Consider the following 26730-nt stretch of genomic DNA (forward strand, 5'->3'; position numbering starts at 1 on the left):
GGCACGCTGGTTGGGAAAGACTGGTCTATATAGAGACAGGATCTTCTTCAGGGTCCTGTACAGTACACTCAAAATGTAGCCGCCCTTACCTGGTGTCCAAAGGAGCAGGTAACCCTGGGACAGGTAAAGAGTAATACAGAACATGTAATACCTCCCTGTACTGTAGGGGGCGCTACCAGACACCAGTCAGTGCATGCACTTCAGTAGTACAGGTGTAAATTTCCATTCTGATTGGTCAAATCTTCCTGCCATTGACATGATTCACAGATCTGGACTGTCCGTAGCATTGTATGTTGAGTCTGGTTTCAAGTTACAATGATCCAGAAAAGACCATTGTATGTTGAAACTATTGTAGGTTGAGGCCATTGTAAGTTGAGGGATCACTGTATATACAAAAATCTATCAAGATCATTACAATTAAAAATAACAGTTCATTCCTCTCATTGCAGATAACTGCTGTAAATGAGGTGGACAGTGTTTAGGTAGTAAACTAAAGATTTTCAATATGAAGCTCATTTTCTTTGTAAATGTCTTAGTAGGGTAGATACTGTAATGATCAAAATAAATAAAAATGTCAATGCTAATTTTTTACATTGTATTTTCTACTTCATTTCATGTTTTAGTAAGATCTCCATTGTTCCACCTACTCCACCTCCTTTCTCTGAAGTGAATCCTGTGCTAAACTTCATGGTAAAGTACAACATTTTAGGTCATGAGTTATCATAACCAATTGCCCATAGCTGTCAATCACATTGCACTTTCCTTTTACTTGTTCTCATCTTTGACCACAACAAACTATTTACTGAATGTGGTATGTTAGGCGATATAATCTTGACATTAATGGCAAGCTATATGTACATATTGTGAATAAGTCATAATGTACCATGACTTGTCTCCGTGTTCCAAGTCATAACTCCTATTTTTCTATCTCTTTGTAGCTTCGATAGTGTCATGTAAATTGAAAAAGGACAAGTGTCTAAACTCAGTTCTGTTTTTAGGAGCTCACTAAATCAAAAGGCTTTAATAAATCTGTGGAAAATATCTTCCTGTCCCTCACAACCCAAGTAAAAAGTAAGTCCAGGTATACACTATTCAAAATACGAGGTGTCCTTTATGCAGTCTGTACCCAAATAGAATATTATGGTTCAGGGATCAATGATTCATACACAATGAAACTTTTTTATGCCGATGACCCATATTTACACAAAAACGTGTTCTTTTTGGTGGTTGGTCCTCTCAATGACACAAGTAAACAGAATGGTGGTTAAAGGGAATATGTCAGCTGTAAATTACACCCAGAGCTGAAGTGTCAAAGAGGCTGTGCTTAGCCTCCTCTGTTTCCCACCTCTCCTTACCTGAATTGGTAGACATACAGGGCCCTCTTCCGGCACTGAGCCATGCACATCAACCAGTCAGTACAGGAAGGGGTGTGGAACAGAGAAGATGCAGCACAGGCTCTTTGACGCTTCAGTTTTGAGCATAACCTACAGTTGACACATTCCTTTTTAAGGTGTCTAATAGAGTTAGAAAATATGTACAGCACAAACATAATTATAAATAATAATAAAATAGGCAAAAATTATACAGTCATGGCTGTAAATGTTGGCACCCCTGAAATTTTTCTAGAAAGTGAAGTATTTCTCACAGAAAAGGATTCCAGTAACACATGTTTTGCTATACACATGTTTATTCCCTTTGTGTGTATTGGAACTAAACCAAAAAAGGGAGGAAAAAAAGAAAATTGGACATAAGTCACACCAAACTCCAAAAATGAGCTGGGCAAAATTATTGGCACCCTTAACTTAATATTTGGTTGCACATCCTTTAGAAAAAATAACTGAAATCAGTCGCTTTCCTTTAAAGGGTACCTCTCATCAAAAAAACTTTTGATATATTATAGATTAATGTATGCAGAATAACTTTACAATTGCATGTTATTAAAAAAATATACTTCTTTCTATTTAATTTTCCACTTTGAAGAAATGACCCCTAGGGGTCTCCCTACCAGTCCTGGCAGCAAACATTTCAGACTCATGCTGGAGTCCTAAACACTATGAGCTGCCAGTCTGCTTTGTTCACAAAGGAGAACACTCAGCTGCCAGCCTGCTTTGTTCACAGCCTGTTTGGCTGTGAACAAAGCAGGCTGGCAGCTCTGAGTGTTTAGGACTCCAGTCAGAAATGCTTGCTGACAGGACTGATCGGGAAAAATACAATAGAAAGAAGCATATTTTTCATTAACATGCTATTGGAAAGTTATTCAACATTCATTAATCTAAAATATATCAAAAATGTATTTGATGAGAGGTACCCTTTAACCATCAATAAGCTTCTTACACCTCTCAGCCAGAATGTGTGACCACTCTTCCTTTGCAAACTGCTCCAGATTTCTCTTATAGGAAGGGCGCCTTTTCCCAACAGCAATTTAAAATTCTCTCCACAGGTGTTCAATGGGATTTAGATCTGGACTCATTGCTGGTCACTTCAGAACTCTCCAGCGCTTTGTTGCCATCCATTTCTGCATGCTTTTTGATGTAAGTTTGGGTTCATTGTCCTGCTGGAAGACCCAAGATCTCGGACCCAAACCCAGTTTTCTGACACTGGACTGTACAGTGCGACCCAAAATCGGTTGATAATTCTCAGATGCCATGGATGCCTTGCACACATTCAAGGCACCCAGTGCCAGAGGCAGCAAAACAACCCCAAAACATAATTGAACCTCCACCATATTTCACTGTAGGTACTGTGTTCTTTTCTTTGTAGGCCTCATTCAGTTTTCGGCAAACAGTAGAATGAGGTGCTTTATTTTGGTCCCCTCTGTCGTTTTCCCAGAGGGATTTTGGCTTACTCAAGTTCATTTTGGCGAAATGTCTTGCTTTTTTATTTGTGTCAGCAGTGGGGTCCTCCTGGGTCTCCTGCCATAGCGTTTCATTTCCTTCAAATGTTGACGGATAGTTCGTGCTGACATTGATGCTCCCTGAGCCTGCAGGACAGCTTGAATATCTTTGGAACTTGTTTGGGGCTGCTTATCCACCATCTGGACTATCCTGCGTTGACACCTTTCATCAATATTTTTCTCCCTCCACACTCAGGGAGATTAACTACAGTCCCATGGGTTTCAAACTTCTTGATAATGTTGCAAACTGTCCAAGGCAAATCTAGATCTCTAGAGATGGACTTGTAACATTGAGATTGTTGATATTTTTCCACAATTTTGGTTCTCAAGTCCTCAGACAGTTCTCTTCTCCTCTTTCTGTTGTCCATGCTTAGTGTGGCAAACACAGACGCACAATACAAAAACTAAATGAAGTTCTCTCCTTTATATCTGCTTTCAGGTGGAATTTTTATATGGCCCACACCTGTTACTTGCCCCAGGTGAGTTTAAAGGAGCATCACATGCTTGAAATAATCTTATTTTTCCTAAATTTTGAAAGGGTGCCAATAAAAAATGGTCCAGACCATTTTTGGAGTTTGGTGTGACATAATGTCCAATTTGCTTTTTTTCCTCCCTTTTTTGGTTTACCGTCGGGGATCGTCTTATACGCCAGGTGCTGCAGTCGGCCGGGACGCCCGGGGAATGGATTATGCATACCCCAGGCGTTCTGGCTGAGATTTATTTCTCCTGTCACATTAGGGACATCCCTGTGTCCCAAAAGATCTTTTCAGGACACAAGGATGTCCCGGTTACCTTTCTGCGGCCCTTCGTTAACTTTAAAAACTGACATCCGTGCGTGCGCCCATAGAAACAGCAGAGCGGAACCGAGCAGCAAGCATTCGCTCACATGGTAAGTTACCAGCGGCACATCATCTTCGGTGCTCTGACCACCGCTCCTCCCGTCCCGGGACCGACTGCAGTACACAGACATACAGCCTCCAGCCATACACTGTGTATGGCTGAAGGCTGTATGTCTGTGGGGTCCACTGCCTACCAAATGTGGGGGGAACTATATTGCCAACCTAATGTGTTGGTATACTGCCAACCTATTGTGGGGGAACTACAACCTAATGTGGGGGTATACTGCCAACCTAATGTGTGGGAACTACAACCTAATGTGGGGGTCCACTGCCTACCTAATGTGGGGGAACTACAACCTAATGTGGGGGTATACTGCCAACCTAATGTGTGGGAACTACAACCTAATGTGGGGGTCCACTGCCTACCTAATGTGGGGGAACTACAACCTAATGTGGGGGGTATACTGCCAGCCTAATGTGGGGGAACTATACTGCCAACCTAATCTTGGGAAGCTTTACTGGCAACCTAATGTGGGGGGGGGGACTATACAGCCAACCTAATGTGGGGGAACTATACTGCCTACCTAATGTGGGGGAACTATGCTGCCAACCTAATGTGGGGGAACTATACTGCACCTAATGTGGGGGAACTATACTGCCAACCTAATGTGGGGGAACTATGCTGCCAACCTAATGTGGGGGAACTATACTGCCAACCTAATGTGAGGGAACAATGCTGACAACCTAATGTGGGGGAACTATACTGATAACCTAATGTGGGGGAACTGTGCTGACAACCTAATGTGGGGGAACTATGCTGATAACCTAATGTGGGAGAACTATGCTGACAACCTAATGTGGGGGAACAATACTGCCAACCAAATGTGGGGGAACTATGCTGACAACCTAATGTGGGGGAACTATGCTGACATCCTAATGTAGGGGGAACAATACTGCCAACCAAATGTGGGGGAACTATGCTGACAACCTAATGTAGGGAGAACTATGCTGCCTACCTAGTGTGTGTGAACTATGCTGACAACCTAATGTGGGGGGAACAATGGTAAGGTACCGTACATCGCGGTAGAGGGGTAGTCTTATACGGTGAGTATATTCCAAACTCTATATTTTAACTGTAATAGTTGGGGGTCATCTTATATGCCCAGTCGTCTTATACGCTGGAAAATACGGAAGTTCCAATACACACAAAGGGAATAAACATGTGTATAGCAAAACATGTGTTACTGCAATCCTTTTCTGTGAGAAATGCCAACATTAACGGCCATGACTGTATATTTTTTCATGTGTTAAAAATACAGGGTGGGCCATTTATATGGATACACCTTAATAAAAGGGGAATGGTTGGTGATAATAACTTCCTGTTTGTGGCCCATTAGTATATGTGAGGGGGGGGGGGGGGGGAAACCTTTCAAGATGGGTGGTGACCATGGCATCCATTTTGAAGTTGGCCATTTTGAATCCAAGTTTAGTTTTTTCAATAGGAAGTGGGTCATGTGACACATCAAACTTATTGGGAATTTCACAAGAAAAACAATGATGTCACCGGTTTTAACGTAACTAATTTATTTCATGAGTTATTTACAAGTTTCTGATCACTTATAAAATGTTATAAGAAGAAAAAAGATACCATAAGCCTCTAGACTAATACCATAAGATGGTACATGATGAATGAATATATTAAATAGAACTGTTCTTCACTTTAAACATGAGAAAACATTTATTATAAAATAATTTTGCAAGATAAGTATCATTAATAACAACCTCCTTACACAGGGCCCTTGTGGGGAGGTGATATAAAATATACCGAATAATAAAAGCAATAAAATCTTAATAAACCACTATATAATGTGATCTTCCGCTAGTCCGACATTTAATGCACTGGCATGGTTCGCTTCTCATACTATATAAATTGCAGTCCATGTCCATATGTGATGTACAGTTCAGATTATGGTGAAGGACACCATTTATAGTTACCAGCTCCTGCAGATGAGGATGGTTCGTGGTGTAAAGCCGTATAGCTGGACATCCAGGAGGCAGAGGGTATATATTGTAGAGGCTGCATTGCTGCGACTGGCCTGGTTGCCACAGGCCTAAGGGAAGTTGCTTGTCTCGGAGGTAGATGGACCTGCTCCGGAGATGGACGCAGCCTCGTGGAGCGCCCCTCGGCGTCTGACGTTTCAAGGTACTTTAATGACGAGCCTTTCCTCAGTAGAGATATGATCCTATCTCTACTGAGGAAAGGGTCATTATTAAAGTACCCTGAAATGCGTCTAGAGGAGAGAAAAACTACCGCATGATTGCCGCAATCCAATAACCGCAGCTTCATCATTTTAAAGGCCAGCTATATTTGGGTGCTATCCCTTTAAGCTCTGCAAACCCTGCAAATCCAGCATTCCACCTTGCCGAACTTTACTAACCTGGCTGACGTCAGACGCCGAGGGTCTCTCCACGAGGCTGCCTCCATCTTCAGAGCAGGTCCATCTACCTCCGAGACAAGCAACTTCCCATAGGCCTGTGGCAACCGGGCCAGTCGCTGTAGCGCATGCCAGCACTGTAACGCAGCCTCTACGGTATATACCATCTGCCTCCTGGACGTCCAGCTATACGGCTTTACACCACAAACCATCCTTATCTGCAGGAGCTGGTAACTATAAATGGTGTCCTTTACCATAATCTGAACTGTACATCACATATGGACACGGACTGCAATTTATATATAGTATGAGAAGCGAACCATGCCGGTGCATTAAATGTCGGACTAGCGGAAGATCACATTATATAGTGGTTTATTAAGATTTTATTGCTTTTATTATTCTGTATATTTTATATCACCTCCCCACAAGGGCCCTGTGTAAGGAGGTTGTTATTAATGATACTTATCTTGCAAAATTATTTTATAATACATTTTTTCTCATCTTTAAAGTGAAGTACCGTTCTATTTAATATATTCATTCATCATGTACCATCTTATGGTATTAGTCTAGAGGCTTATGGTATCTTTTTTCTTCTTATAGCTATTCACAATTTGTACTTTGTTAGGTGTAAGTACTTCCCATCTAGCCTCGACTAATTTATCTGTGAGCTACACAATACCTATTTTTCTCTTCACTTCGAAAATGTGTTCAATGTGCTGCCCATTTTGTTGGATTGTCAATACAACCCTCTTCTCCCACTCTTCACACACTGATAGCAAGACCACAGGAGAAAGGCTAGCACAGGCTTCCAGTATCCGTAGTTTCAGGTGCTGCACATCTCGTATCTTCACAGCATAGACAATTGCCTTCAGATGACCCCAAAGATAAAAGTCTAAGGGGGTAAGATCGGGATACCTTAGGGGCCATTCAACTGGCCCACGACGACCAATCCACTTTCCAGGAAACTGTTCATCTAGGAATGCTCGGACCTGACACCCATAATGTGGTGGTGCACCATCTTGCTGGAAAAACTCAGGGAACATGCCAGCTTCAGTGCATAAAGAGGGAAACACATTATCATGTAGCAATTTCGCATATCCAGTGGCCTTGAGGTTTCCATTGATAAAGAATGGCCCCACTATGTCTGTAGCCCACATACCACACCATACCATCAATTTTTGTGTTCCAACAGTCTTGGAGGGATCTATCCAATGTGGGTTAGTGTCAGACCAATAGCGGTGGTTTTGTTTGTTAACTTCACCATTTACATAAAAGTTTGCCTCATCACTGAACAAAATCTTCTGCGTAAACTGAGGGTCCTGTTCCAATTTTTGTTTTGCCCATTCTGCAGCACCTGAAACTACGGATACTGGAAGCCTGTGCTAGCATTTCTCCTGCAGTGTTGCTATCAGTGTGTGAAGAGTGGGAGAAGAGGGCTGCATTGACAATCCAACACAATGGGCAGCACATTGAACACATTTTATAAGTGGTCAGAAACTTGTAAATAACTCATGAAAGAATTATGTTAAAACCAAGCACATAATTGTTTTTCTTGTGAAATTCCCAATAAGTTGGATGTGTCACATGACCCTCTTCCTATTTAAAAAACAAAAGTTGGATGCAAAATAGCCAACTTCAAAATGGCCGCCATGGTCACCACCCATCATGAAAAGTTTTCCCCTCACATATACTAATGTGCCACAAACAGGAAGTTAACATCACCAACCATTCCCATTTTATTAAGTTGTATCCATATAAATGGCCCACCCTGTACTGGTTCCCAGCATGACTCCACTTTCATTCCTTTTTCCCCAGCATCTCTCCCACCTCTTCATCGTCCCCAGCAAGACTGCCAATTTCATTCCTGACTCACCTTCTCCTAATCCACAACATGGCTTCCCATTTTATTTCTGGCCCCAGCTTGGTTTCCCATCTCATTCCTAGTTCACAGCAAAATTCCCCAATTTTTCGCTAGTCCACAGCATGACTCCCGATCTCATTCCTTGTCCCCAGCATGGCTTCTCATGGCTATTCATGTTATTTTTGATCTAAAGCACAACTACCCATGCCATTCCCATCCCAAGCAAGGCTTTTCATCCAACTGCTGTTCCCCAGTATAGCTCCCCATCTTATTCCTATACCCCAGCATGACTTCCTATTTAATTCCTAGTCCCCAGCCTGGCTTCCCATCTCAGTCCTTGTTCTCAGCTTTGCTCCCTATCTCAGTCCGGTCCCCAGCATTGATCCAAGTTTTATTTCTGATCTCCAGCATGGCTCTCGATCTCATTCGTAGCCCATTGCATGGCTTTCCATCTTATTTCTCATCCCCGATATGGCTTTCTATCTCGATTCTAGTCCCCTGGATGAAACCCTATCTTATTCCTTGTCCCAAGCATGGCAACACATCCTGGCTGTCCATTTCATTCCAAATCCCCAGCATGCCTTTCAATATTATTGTGATCCCAGTATGGCAACTTTCTCCTCTATGGTCCACAGATTGGCCCCATCTTGATCCTGATTGCCAGCATAGCTCTCCATCTTGTTCCTGGTCCTATACATGGTTTTCCATCTTATTCATGGCCACTCATATGGATTACCACCAGAATTAATTTATGGCCATTGCATGGACACATTTCATGCCCCACATAAAACTGTGCCCAGATCTCTGCTAAGTCATAAACTCTATAGCCCTCCCATTTGTAACAAAACCTCAGCATTGCATTGGCTTATCATAATGATGTATCTGGTGTGATTTACCGATAACAACCAACCACAGTTCAGCTTTCATTTTATAGGAGATATGAAACCCAAGAGATATGAAACCTAAGCTGTGATTGGTTGCTGTGGGAAAATCACTCAATTTATGTTCTCAGACAGACTGATAAATGTGAGCCAATGTTTCTTAGAGGGGTATTTCAGTATTTATCAAATCATATTTTGCTGGGACCCGGTTAAAATAGAAATAAAATCTATATATACCTACCCCTTGTTCAGCTCCATCCGGACACCCAATCTCCTGCTTCTGAGAAAAGAGCTCAGAGCAGCACCTGCCCACTCAGCCAATCACTGTCCAAGACAGGACACCACTGCAGACAGTGATTGGCTGAGCCGCCAGGTCCGGACCGAGCTCCCATCTTAGAAGCAGGAAATAGGAGATAAAGGGACCAGACAGAGCTGAACAGGTGCTGTAGGGGACCAGCGGGGGAATTGGGGGTAGATATTTCTAGTTTTTTTTTTTTTTACTTTAACCCAGCCACAGCAAGATATGAATAAAAAAAAAATGGCAGAATACCCTAATAATATTGTGTGCTCTTTGTTCAGTCATTCATTTGTAAACTTGCCTGATAAAGGAGCCTTTGTGCTCCTAAAGATTACAGATATAATATTTTTGGTAAGCCAATAAAGGTACCCCTCCTACAATATTTTTTCTTTCATTGACAAAAGTATATAAAGGGTTTTTCATGCAGTGTGCACAACATTTTCCAGTGACAGTGAATGGCAAGACTCAAACCCCCCCCCCCCCCGCTCAGTAACTTATGTCAGTGGTCACGTGCATTCTTGCATGTCACCACAGGGCCAGCAATTGGCTGCATCGTGACACAATGAGCATTTGGGCTTGTCATCGGAGCAAATGACACAGAACCTCAGAGCAGTGGTAGCTCTGGACTGGGAGTGAGCAGAGGGGTAAGATTAGCTTTTTCCCTGTCCCTGGGCACTTTCGTGTGAAACTAAGAAAAATCCTTTAACATTCGGTAAACTTTAAAATGGTTAGTACATTATTGTGTATTCATTTTCATTGTTGGCTAAAGTGAATCATTTATTCAATTTAATCTCTCTCTTTTTTCATTAGAAGTTTCCAAGTCGCAGAATGATATGACTGATAAATTTCACCTAAGCACAGATTATGGGAAGAATGCAGATGGAATAAGAAAGGAAAGGAGAAGTCATTCAGATACTGCCATCCATATAGCTAGTGAGGTATAAGATAAAGGACATATTGAGAAATAAACCATAAAGGCAACATGTATATTTCTGGCCCATTAAAAGCAACTTGTCATGTTATTAAACATGCTTCTGTCCCAGCAAGCAGGATATAAAGCGGGAGACATTGCGGCTCTGTTCACATCTCGGTGAGGCTCTGTGTCCCATATATTTTATTTGAAATAATAGTGCTGCTTGCGGGGCTATTTTTACTGTAATAATAATGGACATCTCAACAGGATCCAACAGCCCTGTTATAAGGTCATTAGACCTTTCTATTATCTGTAATTTGACAAATCAGCACAACATTGCGGCTTCCATTATAAACAGAAGCAACAACACTAATGTAACAGCATTATGCTTGTTGCTGTAAATCCCTGCTGACTCAAGCATCAGTAGTCCAGTGGGCGGGGTCACTCAGTGATTGACACTCATGTGTGAATGTTTTACCTAAGTTGCTATCAGTCACTGGCTGCCCACTGAATCTGCCCCTGTTCAGTAATATGGTGCTCATAGCTGATAGGACAGCATGTACAACTTGAACAGTTCGCTTTAAATTCATTACATATGACTATAAATTCATTTTATAATATATTATATATTTTATCACAGCTAGAAAAATCCAGAAGTCTACAGCAGCTTATTCACAAACCCAAAGCAGAAGTCCAGGAAGTCAGGAATTATGGAAGTCAAGAGGCAAAGGAGATTGAAGATCCAAACAAGCCAATGTTCTTTGGCAGTTTGAAAAGGGTATTTATAAGAATTATGAAAAAAGCCAATACATGCCGTGTTATTGCGTAATTCATCCAGTAAGACTTAACAATTACTGATTTGATGCTCATTAATTCCTCCATGTTAAGGTGCTAATGTGTTATCTATTTTGTAATACAGTGGTCCCTCAAGTTACGATATTAATCAGTTCCAAGACGACCATTGTATGTTAAGACCATAACTCTATAGAAACCTGATAATTGGTTCTGAAGCCACCAAAATGTCATTCAAAAATAGGAAAATGTAAACAAAAATAAAAATAAACAAAAATAAGTAGATAACTAATATAGATCAAGCAAATTCATATAAAAGTTAGAAAGAGCTGCTGGGAGCTGTAAATCACTGTCTATGTAGAGGACAGGAGCTTCTTCAGGGTCCTGTACAGTACACACAGTGTCCTAAAAAAGTAAAATGTAGCCACCCTTACTTGGTGTCCAAAGGAGCAGTTAACTGTGGTACAGGTAGTAGTACAAGAGTAGTACAGAATACAAAGTAGAAAAGACCATTGTATGTTGAAACTATTGTATGTTGAGGCCATTTTAAATTGAGGGATTACTGTATATACATTCATTGACTAAAAAAAAAAAAATTACTCTCCAAGAAGGAGTTTTTGGAATAGAATTACCATTTTTTGTGTGTAAATGTAATAATAATACAGTATATGTGATTACAATATTAGACTAAAAAGATAAGTTTATCAGGGAACACTACAATTAAAAGGATGCTCTAGTATTCTATTGGGCCTCCTTTAGCTTGGATACAAGATGAGATACAGTGGGGCATGGAGGCATACAGGTTCCATATAGCATCCTGAGGCACATTTGCCCACAGATGCTGCAGCTGGAGCTGTAGATCCTGCACACTTATAGGTTGCTGAAGCTGGCATCCCAGTTGGTCATAGAAAGCGATAAATCTAGGTACTGGACAGGCCAAAGAAGTGATGCAAGCTGACAGGGAAACCCTTGCTGTGTGTGAGAAAGCATTGTCCTGTGAAAATCGCCAGTAGAAGCCCTGCCATGAGAGGCAACAGATGTGGCCACACAATGTCCTGCACATATTGCTCAATTGTTAGTGTCCCTCGTATCACTACTATGAGTCACTGACTGTCATATGTGATGGTTCCCATGATCATCCCATAAGCAGTTGGGGCAGTGTCTTGCTCCACAGCAAAGGCAGGATTGAAGCGCTCACCACAAGGTCTACTTAAACCTGTCTGATATCAAATAGAACATAAATTTGTTGCAAAAGACGATATGATTCCAGTATGTAGCAGACCAGGTTTCTCCTTCACAACAGCACTGCAAACAAAGGCGGCGGTTGCTGGCTGACCATGAAACCAAATTTCCCACTGCCGAGATCCTGAAAATGGTCCATAAGGAGTCCAGCTCTTGCATCTGTGATACATCAGGCAGAATTATCTTTGCACATTATATTACTGTTATTCTAGATAACAGTTTGTCCACAATGGCTATTCCTTCTCTTCTCTGACATCATTTGTCAGGAGAGAGTATGGAGGCCCCCTTAAATATTAGGCAATCAGCTGGTCCAAAATCTGTGCTTTGGATGACCTTTTTCAAATGTAGAGCCTTTGGTGTAAAAGTAGCTTAGAGATTTCTACCATCTAAGTTTAGACATAGTGTGAAAGATGTTTAACTAATATTGAATAGGTTGAACAATGTACTTAAAGGAAATCTGTCACCAATGTTACTTGCACAGGTAGTGCAGGTGACACTGATAACAACGTTACTTACCTTGTCCCATTCCGTGGTGGGGATCTCCTGTAACCTTCTCCGTTAGCTCCAGCTGGGACCCGGGACCCAGTAGAGAGCAGCAGCGGTGATGTCACTAAGTTTCGCCCATGCCCCAAGCCGCTGCTGCATTCTGCTGGGTCCCGGGTCCTGGGAACAGCAGTTGTGAAGTCATTAAGCTCCTCCCGTGCCCCAAGCTGGTGCCCGGAGCTGGAGCTAACGGAGGAGATTACAGGAGATCCCAGCCACGGACCAGGACAAGGTAAGTACCGTTGTCATCAGTGTCACCTCCACAGTGTCACTTTTTTTTTTACATTTTTTCAGTCTAGCATGACCAGCATCAACAGCGCGGGCACTGATGTGGGCAGTATTGACAATGCCAGTGTGACTGGAGAAATTGAACTAGCAATTTCCTACAACATGAAGACCTGCACGCTAGAGATTTCAGTCAAAGCATGCAAAAACTTATCTTATGGAGAAGAAGAAAAGAAGAAGAAATGTAATCCGTAAGCAGTAGCATTACATTGTAAATACCATAGAATGTTCCATCTTTTAACATTTCTATTTATGAACTTTATTTGTACTGAATTCCCTGAGGGGAGGGTTATTATATTTGAACAGAAATGCAAATGTGCAACATTCAGATCTAGGCCTCTTAATGTAGAGAACAATGTTATACTTTACATGAGTATGAGGATGGGAAGAAGGTGAACCTACACAGTATGTGTGCATATATAATATTTTTGCAGCCCTTTGACATAATTAATCTCAAAACCCCCCTGCATTTGCTGTCATATCCTTAAAATGTATCCCATGTACGGTGTCCATTTTCGGACAGCTGTAACTACATCCTCCGTCAGGGGAAACGGCGTCCCATTTCCTCCCTCACACCAATTGCTGTCAGTCATCAGCCGCAACTCCGTCCTCCGTCAGTTGAAACAGCTTTCCGCCTCCTCCCTCACACCAATCGCTGTCATCCTTCAGCCACAACTCCGTCCTCCCTCATCCAAAACGCCATCATGCCTCAGACTATTCTCTCTCAGACGCAACTTCCTGCCGCATAGCAGAGCCAATGCTGCACAGCATGTATAAGAGTGTCGAAACTATGAAACTTGCACATGTAATACAGACACTACATATGCTACAGAGTCGGTATAGCAGAGCTGACATTGAATAGAATGTACAGCAGAATCCGTATAGCAGAGAGCCGACACGGCAGGAAAGTTTTTCATCTGAGGGATGACAGAGTTTTGGATGAGAGACTTTAGGATGACAAAGGAGGGAGGAGGGAGTTACGGCTGATGCCTGATGGAGATTGGCCCGAGGGAGGAGGTGGGACTCCGTTTCACCTGACGGAGGACGGAGTTACGGCTGACGACTGACAATGTCCTAAAATGGACACCGTACCCATGCACCTCACCCAAGATGGCTTTGTTGCCTGCACTTTACCTGTTGATAACCCTAAAGATTGATCTCACCAGAAGAATATTTACTGTATGCTTAGGTTTATGTAATATAAGGTACAAATAGCATTTGTTATTATTCATGGTATTTCTTTGTGTTTTAGGTATGTGAAGACTTATTTACTTCCAGATAAATCTCCTATTAGTAAAATGAAAACTAGTATTAAGAGGAATACAGTTGATCCATCCTTTAATGAATGCTTAAAGGTAAAATGCTTATGTAGGCTACATGAATAAGAGCCTTTTCAACATACATTACCTTTCCTTAATATTTTTGGTATCCATTATTTATGGTCATATTGGGTAAACACCATAAAAGTCTTCTGATGGAAAAGGATAGATAGTCGTGTGATAACTTTCTGATTCAGTAGATAAAAGATTCAAGGTTTCAGTACAGCCATAGTCTCTTCTTTCGGCCTACAGTTTATACAGTATGAAAATTAATATTCTTTTTATAAAGGATATTACGTTTTAGTTGAGTTATGTTTTATGTTTCCAGACATCAGCAAAATATCTTAGCACTTAAAACCTATTCAATGCTAAGGTTTCTGTTAGAGGCTAGAGGCTTCCTGAAGACTTTAGGCTGAAGATGTACAGCACCTACAAATAAGTGTAAAATGCCATTTCACCAGGCTGAACATAAGTAACATTAGTATTTAACTAAAAAAATATTTAAACTTTACTTAGAAGAAGATTTAAATCCTCTTGCAGTGGGACATAAACGCTAACAAAAAACTATTGTGTAATTCTTACTAATAGGACTCAGCTTTTTTCAGTTTTTACATTTTCGTTTCTTCCTCCTTACCTTTTAAAAATCATAACCCTTTCAATTTTCCACCTAAAAATCCATATTATGGCTTATTGTTTGTGCCACCAATTCTACTTTGGAGTGACAGTCATTTTACCCAAAAATCGATGGCAAAACAGGAAAAAAAAATATTATTGTGCGACAGAAAAAACGCCATTTTGTAGCTTTTGGGGGCTTCCATTTCTACGCAGTTCATTTTTCAGTTAAAATTATCTTTATTCTGTAGGTCAATACGATTAAAATGATACCCTACTTATATAGGTTGGATTTTGTCGTACTTCTGGAAAAAATCATAACTACATGCACAAAAATGTATGCGTTAAAAAATGTCCTCTTCTGACCCTTATAACTTTTTCATTTTTCCACATATGGTGATGGATGAGGGCTCATTTTTGCCCTGTGATCTGAAGTTTTTATTGGTACCATTTTTGCTTTGATCTGACTTTTTGATAGCTTTTTATAAATTTTTTTATGGTATAAAAAGTGACTAAAAAAGGAGATTTTTTAACACTTACCGTAAAATCTCTTTCTCGAAGGATCCATTGGGGGACACAGACCGTGGGTGTATCTTGCTGTCTCTAGGAGGTGTGACACTATGGTAATAAAAAAAAGTCAGCTCCTCCCAGCAGGATATACCCGCCTTCAGGCTCTGAGCTAGTCAGTTTTAGTTCCAGAGCAATAGGAGGAGACCAATAGGTCAAAGAAAGACCCAAAAACTGTCCGAGAACCAGAAGAAAAAACATAACTGAACACATCCTCGGACAGAGAACCAAAGGAAAAAACCACAAAAAGGGCGGGAGCTGTGTCCCCCAATGGATCCTTCGAGAAAGAGATTTTATGGTAAGTGTTAAAAAATCTCCTTTTCTCTATCGGCTCCATTGGGGGACACAGACCATGGGACGTACCAAAGCCGTCCCTTGGGTGGGCAGATAAGTAATCAGGCAGACGGCCGGTCCACTGCCGCCTGCAACACTTTACGGCCTAGACTAGCATCAGCCGATGCGAGAGTATGAACTCGGTAAAAACCTTGAGAAAGTATGCAAAGACGACCAGGTAGCCGCCTTGCAAATCTGTGAGGCTGAGGCTCTATTCTGGAGAGCCCAGGATGCCCCAACAGAACGTGTGGAATGAGCCACAACCCTGAAAGGAGGAATCTTCCCCTTACAGCGAAGGCTTCCGAAATGGCGGACCGAATCCACCGAGAAACGGTGGCCTCGGAAGCAGGTTGTCCCTTGCGACGACCTTCCGTAAGGACAAAAAAGGAATCACACTGACGAAACGAAGAAGTGATGAAGAGATAAGACCGAACAGCCCGAACTACGTCCAGCTTGTGTAGTAAGCGCTCCTTAGAATGAGAAGGAACCGGACAAAAGGAGGGGAGGACAATGTCCTCATTGAGATGAAAGGCAGAGACCACCTTAGGTAAAAAGGAAGGATCTGTCCGGAAAACGAACTTGTCCTGGTGGATCACCAGAAATGGAGAAAGGCAGGAAAAAGCTGCCAATTCAGACACCCTTTCAAGACACGCCACTTTTCAAGGAAGGAGGCGGAGAGACACCTCTCTAAGGGGCTCAAAGGGTGCACCCTGGAGGGCACTCAGAACCAAATTCAAGTCCCAAGGGAGAGAAGGTGACCGATAAGGAGAAAAAGCGTGCGCCACTCCTTGCAGGAAGGACCGGACATGAGGATTAAAAGCCAGGGGCCGCTGGAAAAGAACAGAAAGGGCCGAAACCTGACCTTTAAGAGAACTGAGAGACAACCCCAGTTCCAACCCAGACTGCAAAAAGGAGAGAAGACGGGGAACTGAGAAGGTCACCGGGGAGAAGTCCTGAGCTTCACACCAACGAAAATAAGACCGCCAAGTATGGTGGTAAATTCTTGCGGAGGAGGGCTTACGAGCCTTGAGCATGGTGTGAAAGACTTGGGAAAAGAACCCACGTGCCCTCAAAACCGCGGTCTCAACCGCCACGCCGTCAAATACAGCGACTGTAAATTGGGGGGCAAAGAGGACCCTGAGAGAGTAGATCCGGGCAGGGCGGAAGGCGCAGAGGAGCGTCGTCCAGGAGCTTGACTACGTCGGCGTACCACGACCTTTGGGGGCCCATCTGGAGCCCCTCTGACGTCCTCTGCCTTGAGCTTCCTCAGCACCCTGGGAAGGAGCGGAAGAGGAGGGAACAGATAAGGTAGGGCGAACCCCGCCCAAGGAATCACTAGGGCGTCCACGGCCAAAGCCTGAGGGTCCCGGACTTGGACACAAACGGAAGAATTTTCCGATTGTGCCGAAATGTGAAGAGATCCACGTCTGGAATGCCCCAGAGGCCGTAGAGCTGCATGAAGACCTCCGGATGAAGAGACCACTCGTCGGGGCGGGCGAGGACCGACTGAGGAAGTCCGCTACTCAGTTGAGCACTCCCGGAATGTGAATTGCCGAAATGGCCGGAACCTTGTTCTCCGCCAAGGTGAGAATCTTGGTCACCTCGGCCATGGCTGCCGAGCTGCGAGTGCCACCCTGTGGATTTATGTACGCCAGTCTGGGCTCTGGTTGGAGCCTTGAGGCGAAGGTCGTCCAGATAGGGTATCACCGAGATACCCCTCGACCGTAACAAGCCCATCACTGGCGCAAGGATCTTTGTAAAGACCCGAGGAGCCGTGGCTAGACCAAAGAGGAGGGCTACGAATTGAAAATGCCCCTCCGGAACTGCAAAGCAGAGGTACCGATGATGGCCCGGAAATATTGGCACATGGAGGTATGCATCCCTGATGTCCACCGATGGAGAGATCCCCTTGTTCCAGGGATGCCACCACCGAGTGGAGAGATTCCATTCGGAAGTGGCGGATGAGAAGGAGACGGTTGAGACGCTTGAGGTCTAGGATTGGTCGCACAGTACCGTCCTTCTTGGGGACCACAAAAAGATTTGAATAGAAACCCCGAAAACGTTCCCCCGGAGGGACGGGAACAATAACCCCCTGGAAAAGCAGAGACTGGAGAGCCATTGCTTCGCCAGAGGAGGAGACCGGGGGGCCCGGGATCGAAAAAAGTGATCCCTCCGAAGGGAGGCGAATTTGATCCGGTAACCGTTGGGTCCTGAATGTGTGAGGTCCAGATGTCTGGGAAAAAACAAGAGACGACCTCCCACCCGAAAAGAAACTGCAGGTGGGGGCCTAACTTCATGCAGAAGTGGGTTTGCGGTTGCCCGATTTGGGCGGTTGGAGTCCGACTTCCAAGATGGGCGTGCCCGGATCGAGGGAGCCTTCTTGTCCCGCGAGGGTGCCTGTCTGGACCCTTACTGGGGCCAGAGGTCCGAAAGGACCGAAAGGAAAAGAACTTTGGGAAGTAGGGCGAGCTTTATTTTGATGTAACAAGGAACTCTTACCTCCCGTTGCCTCAGAGATAATCTCATCAAGGCATTTGTCAAAAAGACGGCCACCCGTAAGGGGAAACTCAGTGAGAGACCTTTTGGAAGCGGCATCCGCATTCCAAGCTTTAAGCCACATAGAGCGGCGGAGGGCCGCTAGGTGACCCACAGCAAAGGCAGAACAACGGGCTGACTGCATGGAAGCTGCACACAGAAAGTCCCCAGCTTTAGCGCATTGGAGAGCCAGAGCAGATAGATCCTCTGGGGGGATCCCGCTAAGATATCCTGATGGAGCTTTTGGCACCACTCCGACAGGGCCTTGGACACCCATGTCGAGGCGAAGATGGGAATAAGAGAAGAGCCAGCTGCTTCAGAAGCAAATTTCGCTAAAGATTCTACCTTCTTGTCCGCGGGATCCTTGAAGGCAGCGGCATCGGCCAGAGACAGTGTAGTCGCTTAGAGATCCGGGAGATTGGTGGATCCACAGAGGGAGGGGAAGCCACCTTAGCGACAAAGTCCTTGTCAAATAGATAACGTTCTTGAATTGTCTTGATTCCCGGGAAACTCTTGTCTGGATGTTTCCATGCGGATTCCAGAATGTCATCAAAGTCAGCGTGAGAGCTGAACCTTTTAGGTGCTGGCTTAGTACGATGAAAGGATACTTCTGGATTGACATCCAAAGATCCTGGGTCCTCCAAGTGTTCACCGTTGCAATTGAGTCCGAGCAGTCCTCTGGATCAGATGCCAGTTCGGAAGCCTCATCCACTAGTTCAGCAGGGGAATGTGAATGAGTAGAGGCAGACCTGGAGGGGGGCGACCCAGACCGGGTACGCGGCTCTGGCGTGGCAGAGCGGCGACTCCGAGAACGTCCTCTGGAGGAGAGACGTTTGTGCCCAGATGATAGGGGGGCGGGACCCGCGAGGGGAACGCTCACGTCTATCTGAAGACTCAATGGAAGAGTCAGACGAGGCACCCCTAGCACGCTTGTGAGAGCTTGTCAGAGGTCCTGAGCAGGGAAGACTCCTTCAAGGTGGACACCATTTCACGGGAGGCCTCAGCCACCGAACAGGAGACTTGGGTCAAGTCAGCCATATACTGGGTCAGGGAAGAAACCCAGGCTGGAGGAGCGGCTGAACCCACCGGACCGAAGGGGCATCAGGGGGCACCAGGAGGTCTGGGGGAGCAGTGGAGCAAGCAGGCAAGTGGGCTCAGTGGAGCCATACATTTTGGTATTACAGTGCTTACAGACATAGTAAGTCACTGAGCTTCCAGGTTTCTGTTTAGAGGGAGGAACAGCCCTGGGTACTGACATAAAGAGAAAAAAAGGTTGTGTCCCCTGTCAGCTGCAGAGAGGAGAGCTCGCTCCGTGCAGCTATAGTGGAGGAACAGGCCAGCCATTAGGAAGAGAGGGGCGTGCCCGAAGCCAGGCACTAACTAACTGACCCCTTCATACTGAAATTCGCGCCCACGGCGCTGATTGGAGACGGCTTTGGCGCCTCTGAGAGCTCCCAGCCCTGTGGGCGGAGCTATAGACCGGCCTAGAAGAACTGTCATGGCGCCCGCTTCTCATCCCGAGCGCACCTGTCGGTCGCATATGCGCTCGGGGGGAAGAGCGGGCGGCCTAACGCCAGCAGAGACTGCCGGAAAAAGAGAAACTAAGCCGGCACTAAAGCGCCCAGCTCGTACCAGCGCCGCGGCCGTCAGCAACGTATAAGGCGCTGTGAACAAAGTGAAAGTAAAGCCGGCGCTGAGAGTGCCCGACCTGTAGCAGCGCCGCGGCTGACAGCCGCATATAAGGCGCTGAGGACATAGTGCCCTAACACACACATATATGTTAAAAGCCCCACACACAGATATAAAGCGAAGAGCCCCAATTTACTGCCCCCTTAGTGCCACTGCTCCCCCAGAATAAAAATTAAGCCCTTGTAGAAGCCAGCTCCATAAGAAGGGTGGGCCAAAAACAGGGGGTCTCCAGATGTTGCAAGTCCGTACCTGTGGAGAAAAGTACTTACCTCAGTCAGAAGAACTTACCTAATGGAGTCTTCAGTGAAGTCTTCAGTCAGCTCATGGTCCCTGCATCACGCACGCCTAGCTGCTATGTGCGAGCGAGGCGAGCAGAGACATAGGGGGACCCGGACCCATGAGGTACCACCCAGGCGCTGACCGTTGGCGAGAGGGGGTTAACTGCGCATATATGCAATGTCTGTGCCCCCTTACTCGCAATGGGGAAACGGAACCGGAATCCCTGAGTCCCCACCTTAAAACAGAAAAGAAAAAGGAATTTAAAAAAGCTAACACGTCCCTATACTAGGAAAATTAAAAACAGAAAACCTGGTCTGGAGCAAAACAGCCCATGTCCACCTCCTTGAGACACTAAGCTTAAACTGACTAGCTCAGAGCCTGAAGGCGGGTATATCCTGCTGGGAGGAGCTGACTTCTTTCGTAAGAGTACGTCCTGCGCCGTTAAGGAAGTCCACACATGTTCTAAAGTTATATTTTACTGTATGTGTTCTGCTCTTCCTGTATAAGGTACTGGTGGCAATTTGAGGCTGTAAAATGGTAAAATGTCTGGACAGGTTCTCTTTGAAAAGAAAAGCTCATGTGTCTAATATGGCTGATAGTGTTGAGCGGCATAGGCCATATTCGAATTTGCAAATATTCGCGAATATATGGATGAATATTCGTCATATATTCGCTAAATTCGCATATTCGTAATATTCTCGTTTTATTTTCGCATATGCGAATATTCGCGTATGCAAAAATTACCATGTGTGAAAATTTGCATATACACAAATTAGCATAAGTGAGAATTCGCAAGCCAGTCTCACTCAGTAGTATTAGAGCCTTCTTTACACCACACAAGCTGGAAGCAGAGAGGGATGATCACTGTGATGTGTACTGTGAAAAAAAAATATTCGTAATTACGAATATATTGTGCTATATTCGCGAATATTCGCGAATATGCGATATTCGCGAATAAAATTCGCATTGCGAATATTCGCAAGCAACACTAATGGCTGATACATTCTTACAATAGCACCAACTGATTTTCTTTGATTCCATTCTTGAACATAGATCTAGACAGTGCTGGTGAAGATACTTTTATTAATCTGAGTATTATTAGCTGGTCTTCTCAATATCAGGACTCACTCTGTACTTAACCCCCTGTGTACAAGAGAATCCGAGCATTGAGACTAAGCAGCTGAAGATAAAAAGAACACTAGAGGCATAGAAATTATGTAATGGCAATATCTAGACAGCAGCCTTCTTTAAATATAATTATCGTACACATTAAAAAGTGTTGTGTTTTGCATATTCTGGGATTAAACCCTTTATAAACATACACATGTGGTTATTATGCACTGATCAGCATCACTATTAGATTACTTACTGCTGAATGTTCTTCTCCTCTGCAGTATACTATTGAACGCTCCCAACTGGAGACACGAACTCTTCAGATATCAGTGTGGCATGCAGAGAGACTGAGGAAAAAGGTCTTCCTAGGAGAAGTACTTATTCCACTAGAATTATGGGACTTCGAGGATAACTCCTCTAAATCATTAACTTGGTACCAGCTGAAAGCAAAGGTAAAGTGCAGTAGGTTAATCTATATATATATATAAAACTCAATGCGTGTGTTTATGTATGTATGTGTATATGTATGTGTGTATGTTCCACAAAAACTTTCAAACGGCTAAAGATATTAACATGAAACTTGCACACATGTTACTTATATGTCAACAACAAACATAGGATAGGTGATTTAACCCTTACTCACCCCCCATTTGCCAGGGGCGGGGCTTATGTTTAAAGTCCCATGCAAGTCAATGGGAAATATATGTTACTGCATAACTTCCAAACGGCTGGAGATATTTCGATAATACTTGGTCACATGTTACTTAATGTCCACTTAAAATATAGGATAGTTAATTTAACCCTTAACTACCCCCATTTGTGAGGGTTGGGGTTTTTGTTTAAAGTCCCAATAACTGGTACACATATTACGGGTCGGGATAGGAGGTCGACATAGGAGGTCGACATAGGAGGTCGGGATAGGAGGTCGGGATAGGAGGACGGGATAGGAGGACGCGATAGGAGGACCGGGATAGGAGGAACTGGATAGGAAGTCGGGAAAGGAGGACAGGATAGGAGGACGCCATAAGAGGACGGTATAGGAGGTTGGGATAGGAGGTCTGGATAGGAGGTCGGGATAGGAGGTCGGGATAGGAGGTCGGGATAGGAGGTCGGGATAGGAGGTCGAGATAGGAGGACGAGATAGGAGGTCGAGATATGAGGACGGGATAGGAGGTCGGGATAGGAGGACGGGATAAGAGGACGGTATAGGAGGTCGGGATAGGAGGTCTGGATAGGAGGTCGGGATAGGAGGTCCGGATAGGAGGTCGGGATAGGAGGTCGGGATAGGAGGTCGGGATAGGAGGTCGGGATAGGAGGTCGGGATAGGAGGTCCAGATAGGAGGACGGTATAGGAGGTCGTGATAGGAGGACGAGATAGAAGGTCGAGATAAGAGGACGGGATAGGAGGTCGTGATAGGAGGTCGGGATAGGAGGACGGGATAGGAGGTCGGGATAGGAGGTCGGGATAGGAGGATGGGATAGGAGGACTGGATAGGAGGACGGGATAGGAGGACGGGAAAGGAGGACGGGAAAGAAGGGCGGGAAAGGAGGTCAAGATATGAGGACGGGAAAGGAGGACGGGAAAGGAGGACGGGAAAGGAGGACGGGATAGGAGGACGGGAAAGGAAGACGGGATAGGAGGATGGGAAAGGAGGACGGGATAGGAGGACGGGAAAGGAGGACGGGATAGATGGACGGGATAGGAGGACAGGATAGGAGGATGGGATAGGAGGACGGGAAAGAAGGACGGGAAAGGAGGTCGAGATATGAGGACGGGAAAGGAGGACGGGATAGGAGGACGGGATAGGAGGTTGGGATAGAAGGTCGGGATAGGAGGTCGGGATATGATGACACGATAGGAGGTCGGGATATGACAACAATATATGAGAATGGGATATGAAGTCAAAAGCTTCCTCCTTTGTTTATTTTCCTCCCCAACAAGGATTAGGAAGGAAAAACCGGGAAACGCCGGGTACTCAGCTAGTATATATATATATAAAACTCAACGTGTGTGTGTTTGTATGTGTGTATGTTCCAGCATCACGTCCAAACGGCTAAAGATATCAACATGAAACTTGGCACACATGTTACTTATATGTCCACAACAAACATAGGATAGGTGATTTAACCCTTACTCACCCCCACTTGCCTGGGTCGGGGTTTTTGTTTAAAGTCCCATACAAGTCTATGGGAAATATATGTTACTGCATAACTTCCAAATGACTGGAGATATTTTGATAATACTTGGTCACATGTTACTTATATGTCCACTTAAATTATAGGATAGTTAATTTAACCCTTAACTACCCCCATTTGTGGGGGTTGGGGTTTTCATTTACAGTCCCATGCAAATCAATGGGAAATGTATGTTCCCACATAACTTCCGTATGGCTGGAGATATTTCAGTACCTGGTACACATTACGGGTTGGGATATGAGGACAGGATATGAGGTCGAGATAGGAGGACAGGATATGAGGTCGGGATAGGAGGTCGGGATAGGAGGACCGGGATAGGAGGTCGAGATAAGAGGTAGGGATAGGAGGCGTTGGCCAATCGCATCAGTGTCATGGTTTAGGATGCCTCTCTGCTTCTTTCCTCAACCTCTTTGTCCTTGAATTCCAATCATGGCCTGGCCTCCTGCACATTACCAAACTCTTGCACCTGTGCCGATGAGTGCCCGAAACCAGTGCCCTTAATGACCAACTCACCGCACATGTGCCACCTCTTCCATTAATTGTGCAGGCGCAATATTGTGCTTCTGGGCTTGTTTAGGAGGCAGGGCCGTGATTAGTATTAGCATTGTGACACCAATTTTATGCACCCTATGCCATTTTTATGCACCATAAATGTTTATACACCAACAAAAGTATGGGCACCACCAAGAAATATTCTTAAAGTTCTGGTGCGACAACCTTGCAACCACAGTTTATTTCTTGTAAAAAAAAAAACATAGGCAAGCTATATCTATGCCCTTTTTACCTGGCAATCCAATATGAAATAGACTTTTTCAGCAATCCATTAAATACAGAAAATTCTGCAGGTTTCGGTCAAAATGACCTTTATCAGTTGGTCAGATTGCTGCGGAGGTATAAAGAAATCATAGAATAGCATCCTGTTGACATGCATTGAGTGTTGTGGCAATTGCAACTTACTGTATGCCACCCTAAAATACAGGTATATTGAGACATCTGCATTACTCCTATGTGATATGTCCAATGCCATGAGTGAATGGGTATATGTTCATGTATATTGTGTTATAATATGATTGATATTGCCATTATATGCTAGTAAGTGGTACAAGTTAGAAATATTGCAGTGATATTACCATGCACCTTGCCCAGGGATGGGCACTTATATTTATGCCCAGGATTGTGGACACAGGTAGTTAACCCAATGTGAGACCCCCCCATGCAGGCCACAAATCACCAGTCTGAATTAATCTGATTTGAATCTGCGTCGATTCTGGGTCATGCGGGTCTCTGGAGACCCTGAAAATAGGGGGGATCGGGGGTGTCCAAGACACCCCCGATCCCTCTTAAGTGCCACCCCTCCTATCCCTACTATTGGTCGTCTGAAGCGACCGACCAATAGCAGATCGAGGGCAGGGGGGGGGGGGTTAAAGTTCGGTTCCCCGCTCTGCACACCCACTGTAGTCCGGGCAGAGCGGGGCAACTGGCTGTGACGGGCACTGGAGGTCACTTACCAGCGACAGGCAGCGATGAGGTGCGGCTCCCTGCTGCGGCGATCCTAGCAACATCTGGCGGGCTACAGTTTGGAGACTCTAAACTGTTGCCGTCCAGATGTTGCAAAACTACAACTCCAAGCATGTCCAGACAGCTGTTTGGGCATGCCAGGGTTTGTAGTTTTGCAAGATTTAGAGGGGTACAGTTTGGACATCATTGTGCAGTGGTCTCTAAACTGTGGCCCTCTAGATCTTGCAAAACTACAACTCCCAGCATGCCCACACAGCAGTTTGCTGTCTGGGCATGCTGGGATTTGTAGTTTTGCTACATCTGGAGGGCCACAGTTTGGAGATCACTGTGCGGTGGTTTCTAAACTGTGGCCCTCAAAATCTTGCAAAACTACAAACAGCTGTCTCGGCATGCTGGGAGTTGTAGTTGAGTACCTCCAGCTGTTGCATAACTACATCTCCCAGCATGCCCTTTGACGATCAGTACATGCTGGGAGTTGTAGTTTTGCAAGAGCTGGAGGCACACTGGTTGGAAAATACTGAGTTAGGTAACAGAACCTAACTGAAGGTTTTCCAACCAGTGTACCTCCAGCTGTTGCAAAAGTACAACTCCCAGCATGCACGGTCTATCAGTACATTCTGGGAGTTGTAGTTTTGCAACAGCTGGAGGTTTGCCCCACCCCATGTGAATGTACAGGGTACATTCACACGGATGGGTTTACAGTGGGTTTCCTGCTTCAAGTTTGAAGCAAATTTTCAGCTGCAGTGCAAACTCCTAGCTGGAAACTCACTGTAAACCCCCGCCTATGTGAATGTACCCTAAAAACACTACACTACACAAAATAAAGGGTAAAACACTACATATACATCCCCTTACACTGTCCCTTCCAATAAAAATGAAAAATGTATCGTACAGCAGTGTTTCCAAAACAGAGCCTCGAGCTGTTGCAAAACAACAACTCCAAGCATTTCCAGACAGCCACTGACTGTCCAGGCATTCTTGAAGTTGAGCAACAGCTGGAGGTACCCTGTTTGGGATTCACCAGCATAGAATACCCCTATGTCCACCCCTATGCAAATCCCTAATTTAGTCCTCAAATGTGCAATGGCGCTCTCTCACTTCGGAAACAGTATCAAGGAAACAGTTTAGGGCCACATATGGGGTATTTCCGTACTCGGGAGAAATTGCACTACAAAGTTTGGGGGGCTTTTTCTCCTTTTACCCCTATGGAAAGGAAAAGTTGGGGTCTACACCAGCCTGTTAGTGTAAATTTTTTTTACATTTTACACTAACATGCTGGTGTTGCCCCATACTTTTTATTTTCACAAGAGGTAGAAGGAAAAAAAGACCCCCAAAATATGTAAAGCAATTTCTCCTGAGTATGGAAATGTGGGTGTAAAATGCTCTGCGGACTCACAACAAGGCTCAAGAGTGAGAGTGCACTATGTACATTTGAGATTGTGATTTGCAGGGGTTACAGTGGTTCTGACATAAAGGCAAAAAAATAAATTCCCACGTGTGACCCAATTTTGGAAACTACACCCCTCACAGAATGTAACAAGGGGGATAGTGAGCCTTAAAACCCCAGAGGTGTTTGACGAATTTTCG

At 44.5% G+C, this 26730-nt stretch overlaps 1 protein-coding gene across 22 annotated transcripts in view; it reads left to right on the plus strand.

Moving 5' to 3' along the window:
• Positions 1-26730, plus strand: part of SYTL3 (synaptotagmin like 3) — a 125712-nt gene that overhangs the window by 82297 nt on the left and 16685 nt on the right. For all 22 annotated transcript variants that reach the window (XM_056566702.1, XM_056566713.1, XM_056566715.1 and 19 more), the window contains 7 exons: positions 624-690; positions 999-1071; positions 10018-10145; positions 10761-10898; positions 12992-13173; positions 14235-14337; positions 21711-21881. In XM_056566702.1, coding sequence (XP_056422677.1) covers positions 624-690; positions 999-1071; positions 10018-10145; positions 10761-10898; positions 12992-13173; positions 14235-14337; positions 21711-21881 — 862 coding nt within the window. The remainder of the gene's footprint in view (positions 1-623; positions 691-998; positions 1072-10017; positions 10146-10760; positions 10899-12991; positions 13174-14234; positions 14338-21710; positions 21882-26730) is intronic.

Source organism: Hyla sarda, chromosome 3, assembly GCF_029499605.1.
Source record: "Hyla sarda isolate aHylSar1 chromosome 3, aHylSar1.hap1, whole genome shotgun sequence".
NCBI classification, from domain to species: Eukaryota; Metazoa; Chordata; class Amphibia; order Anura; family Hylidae; genus Hyla; species Hyla sarda.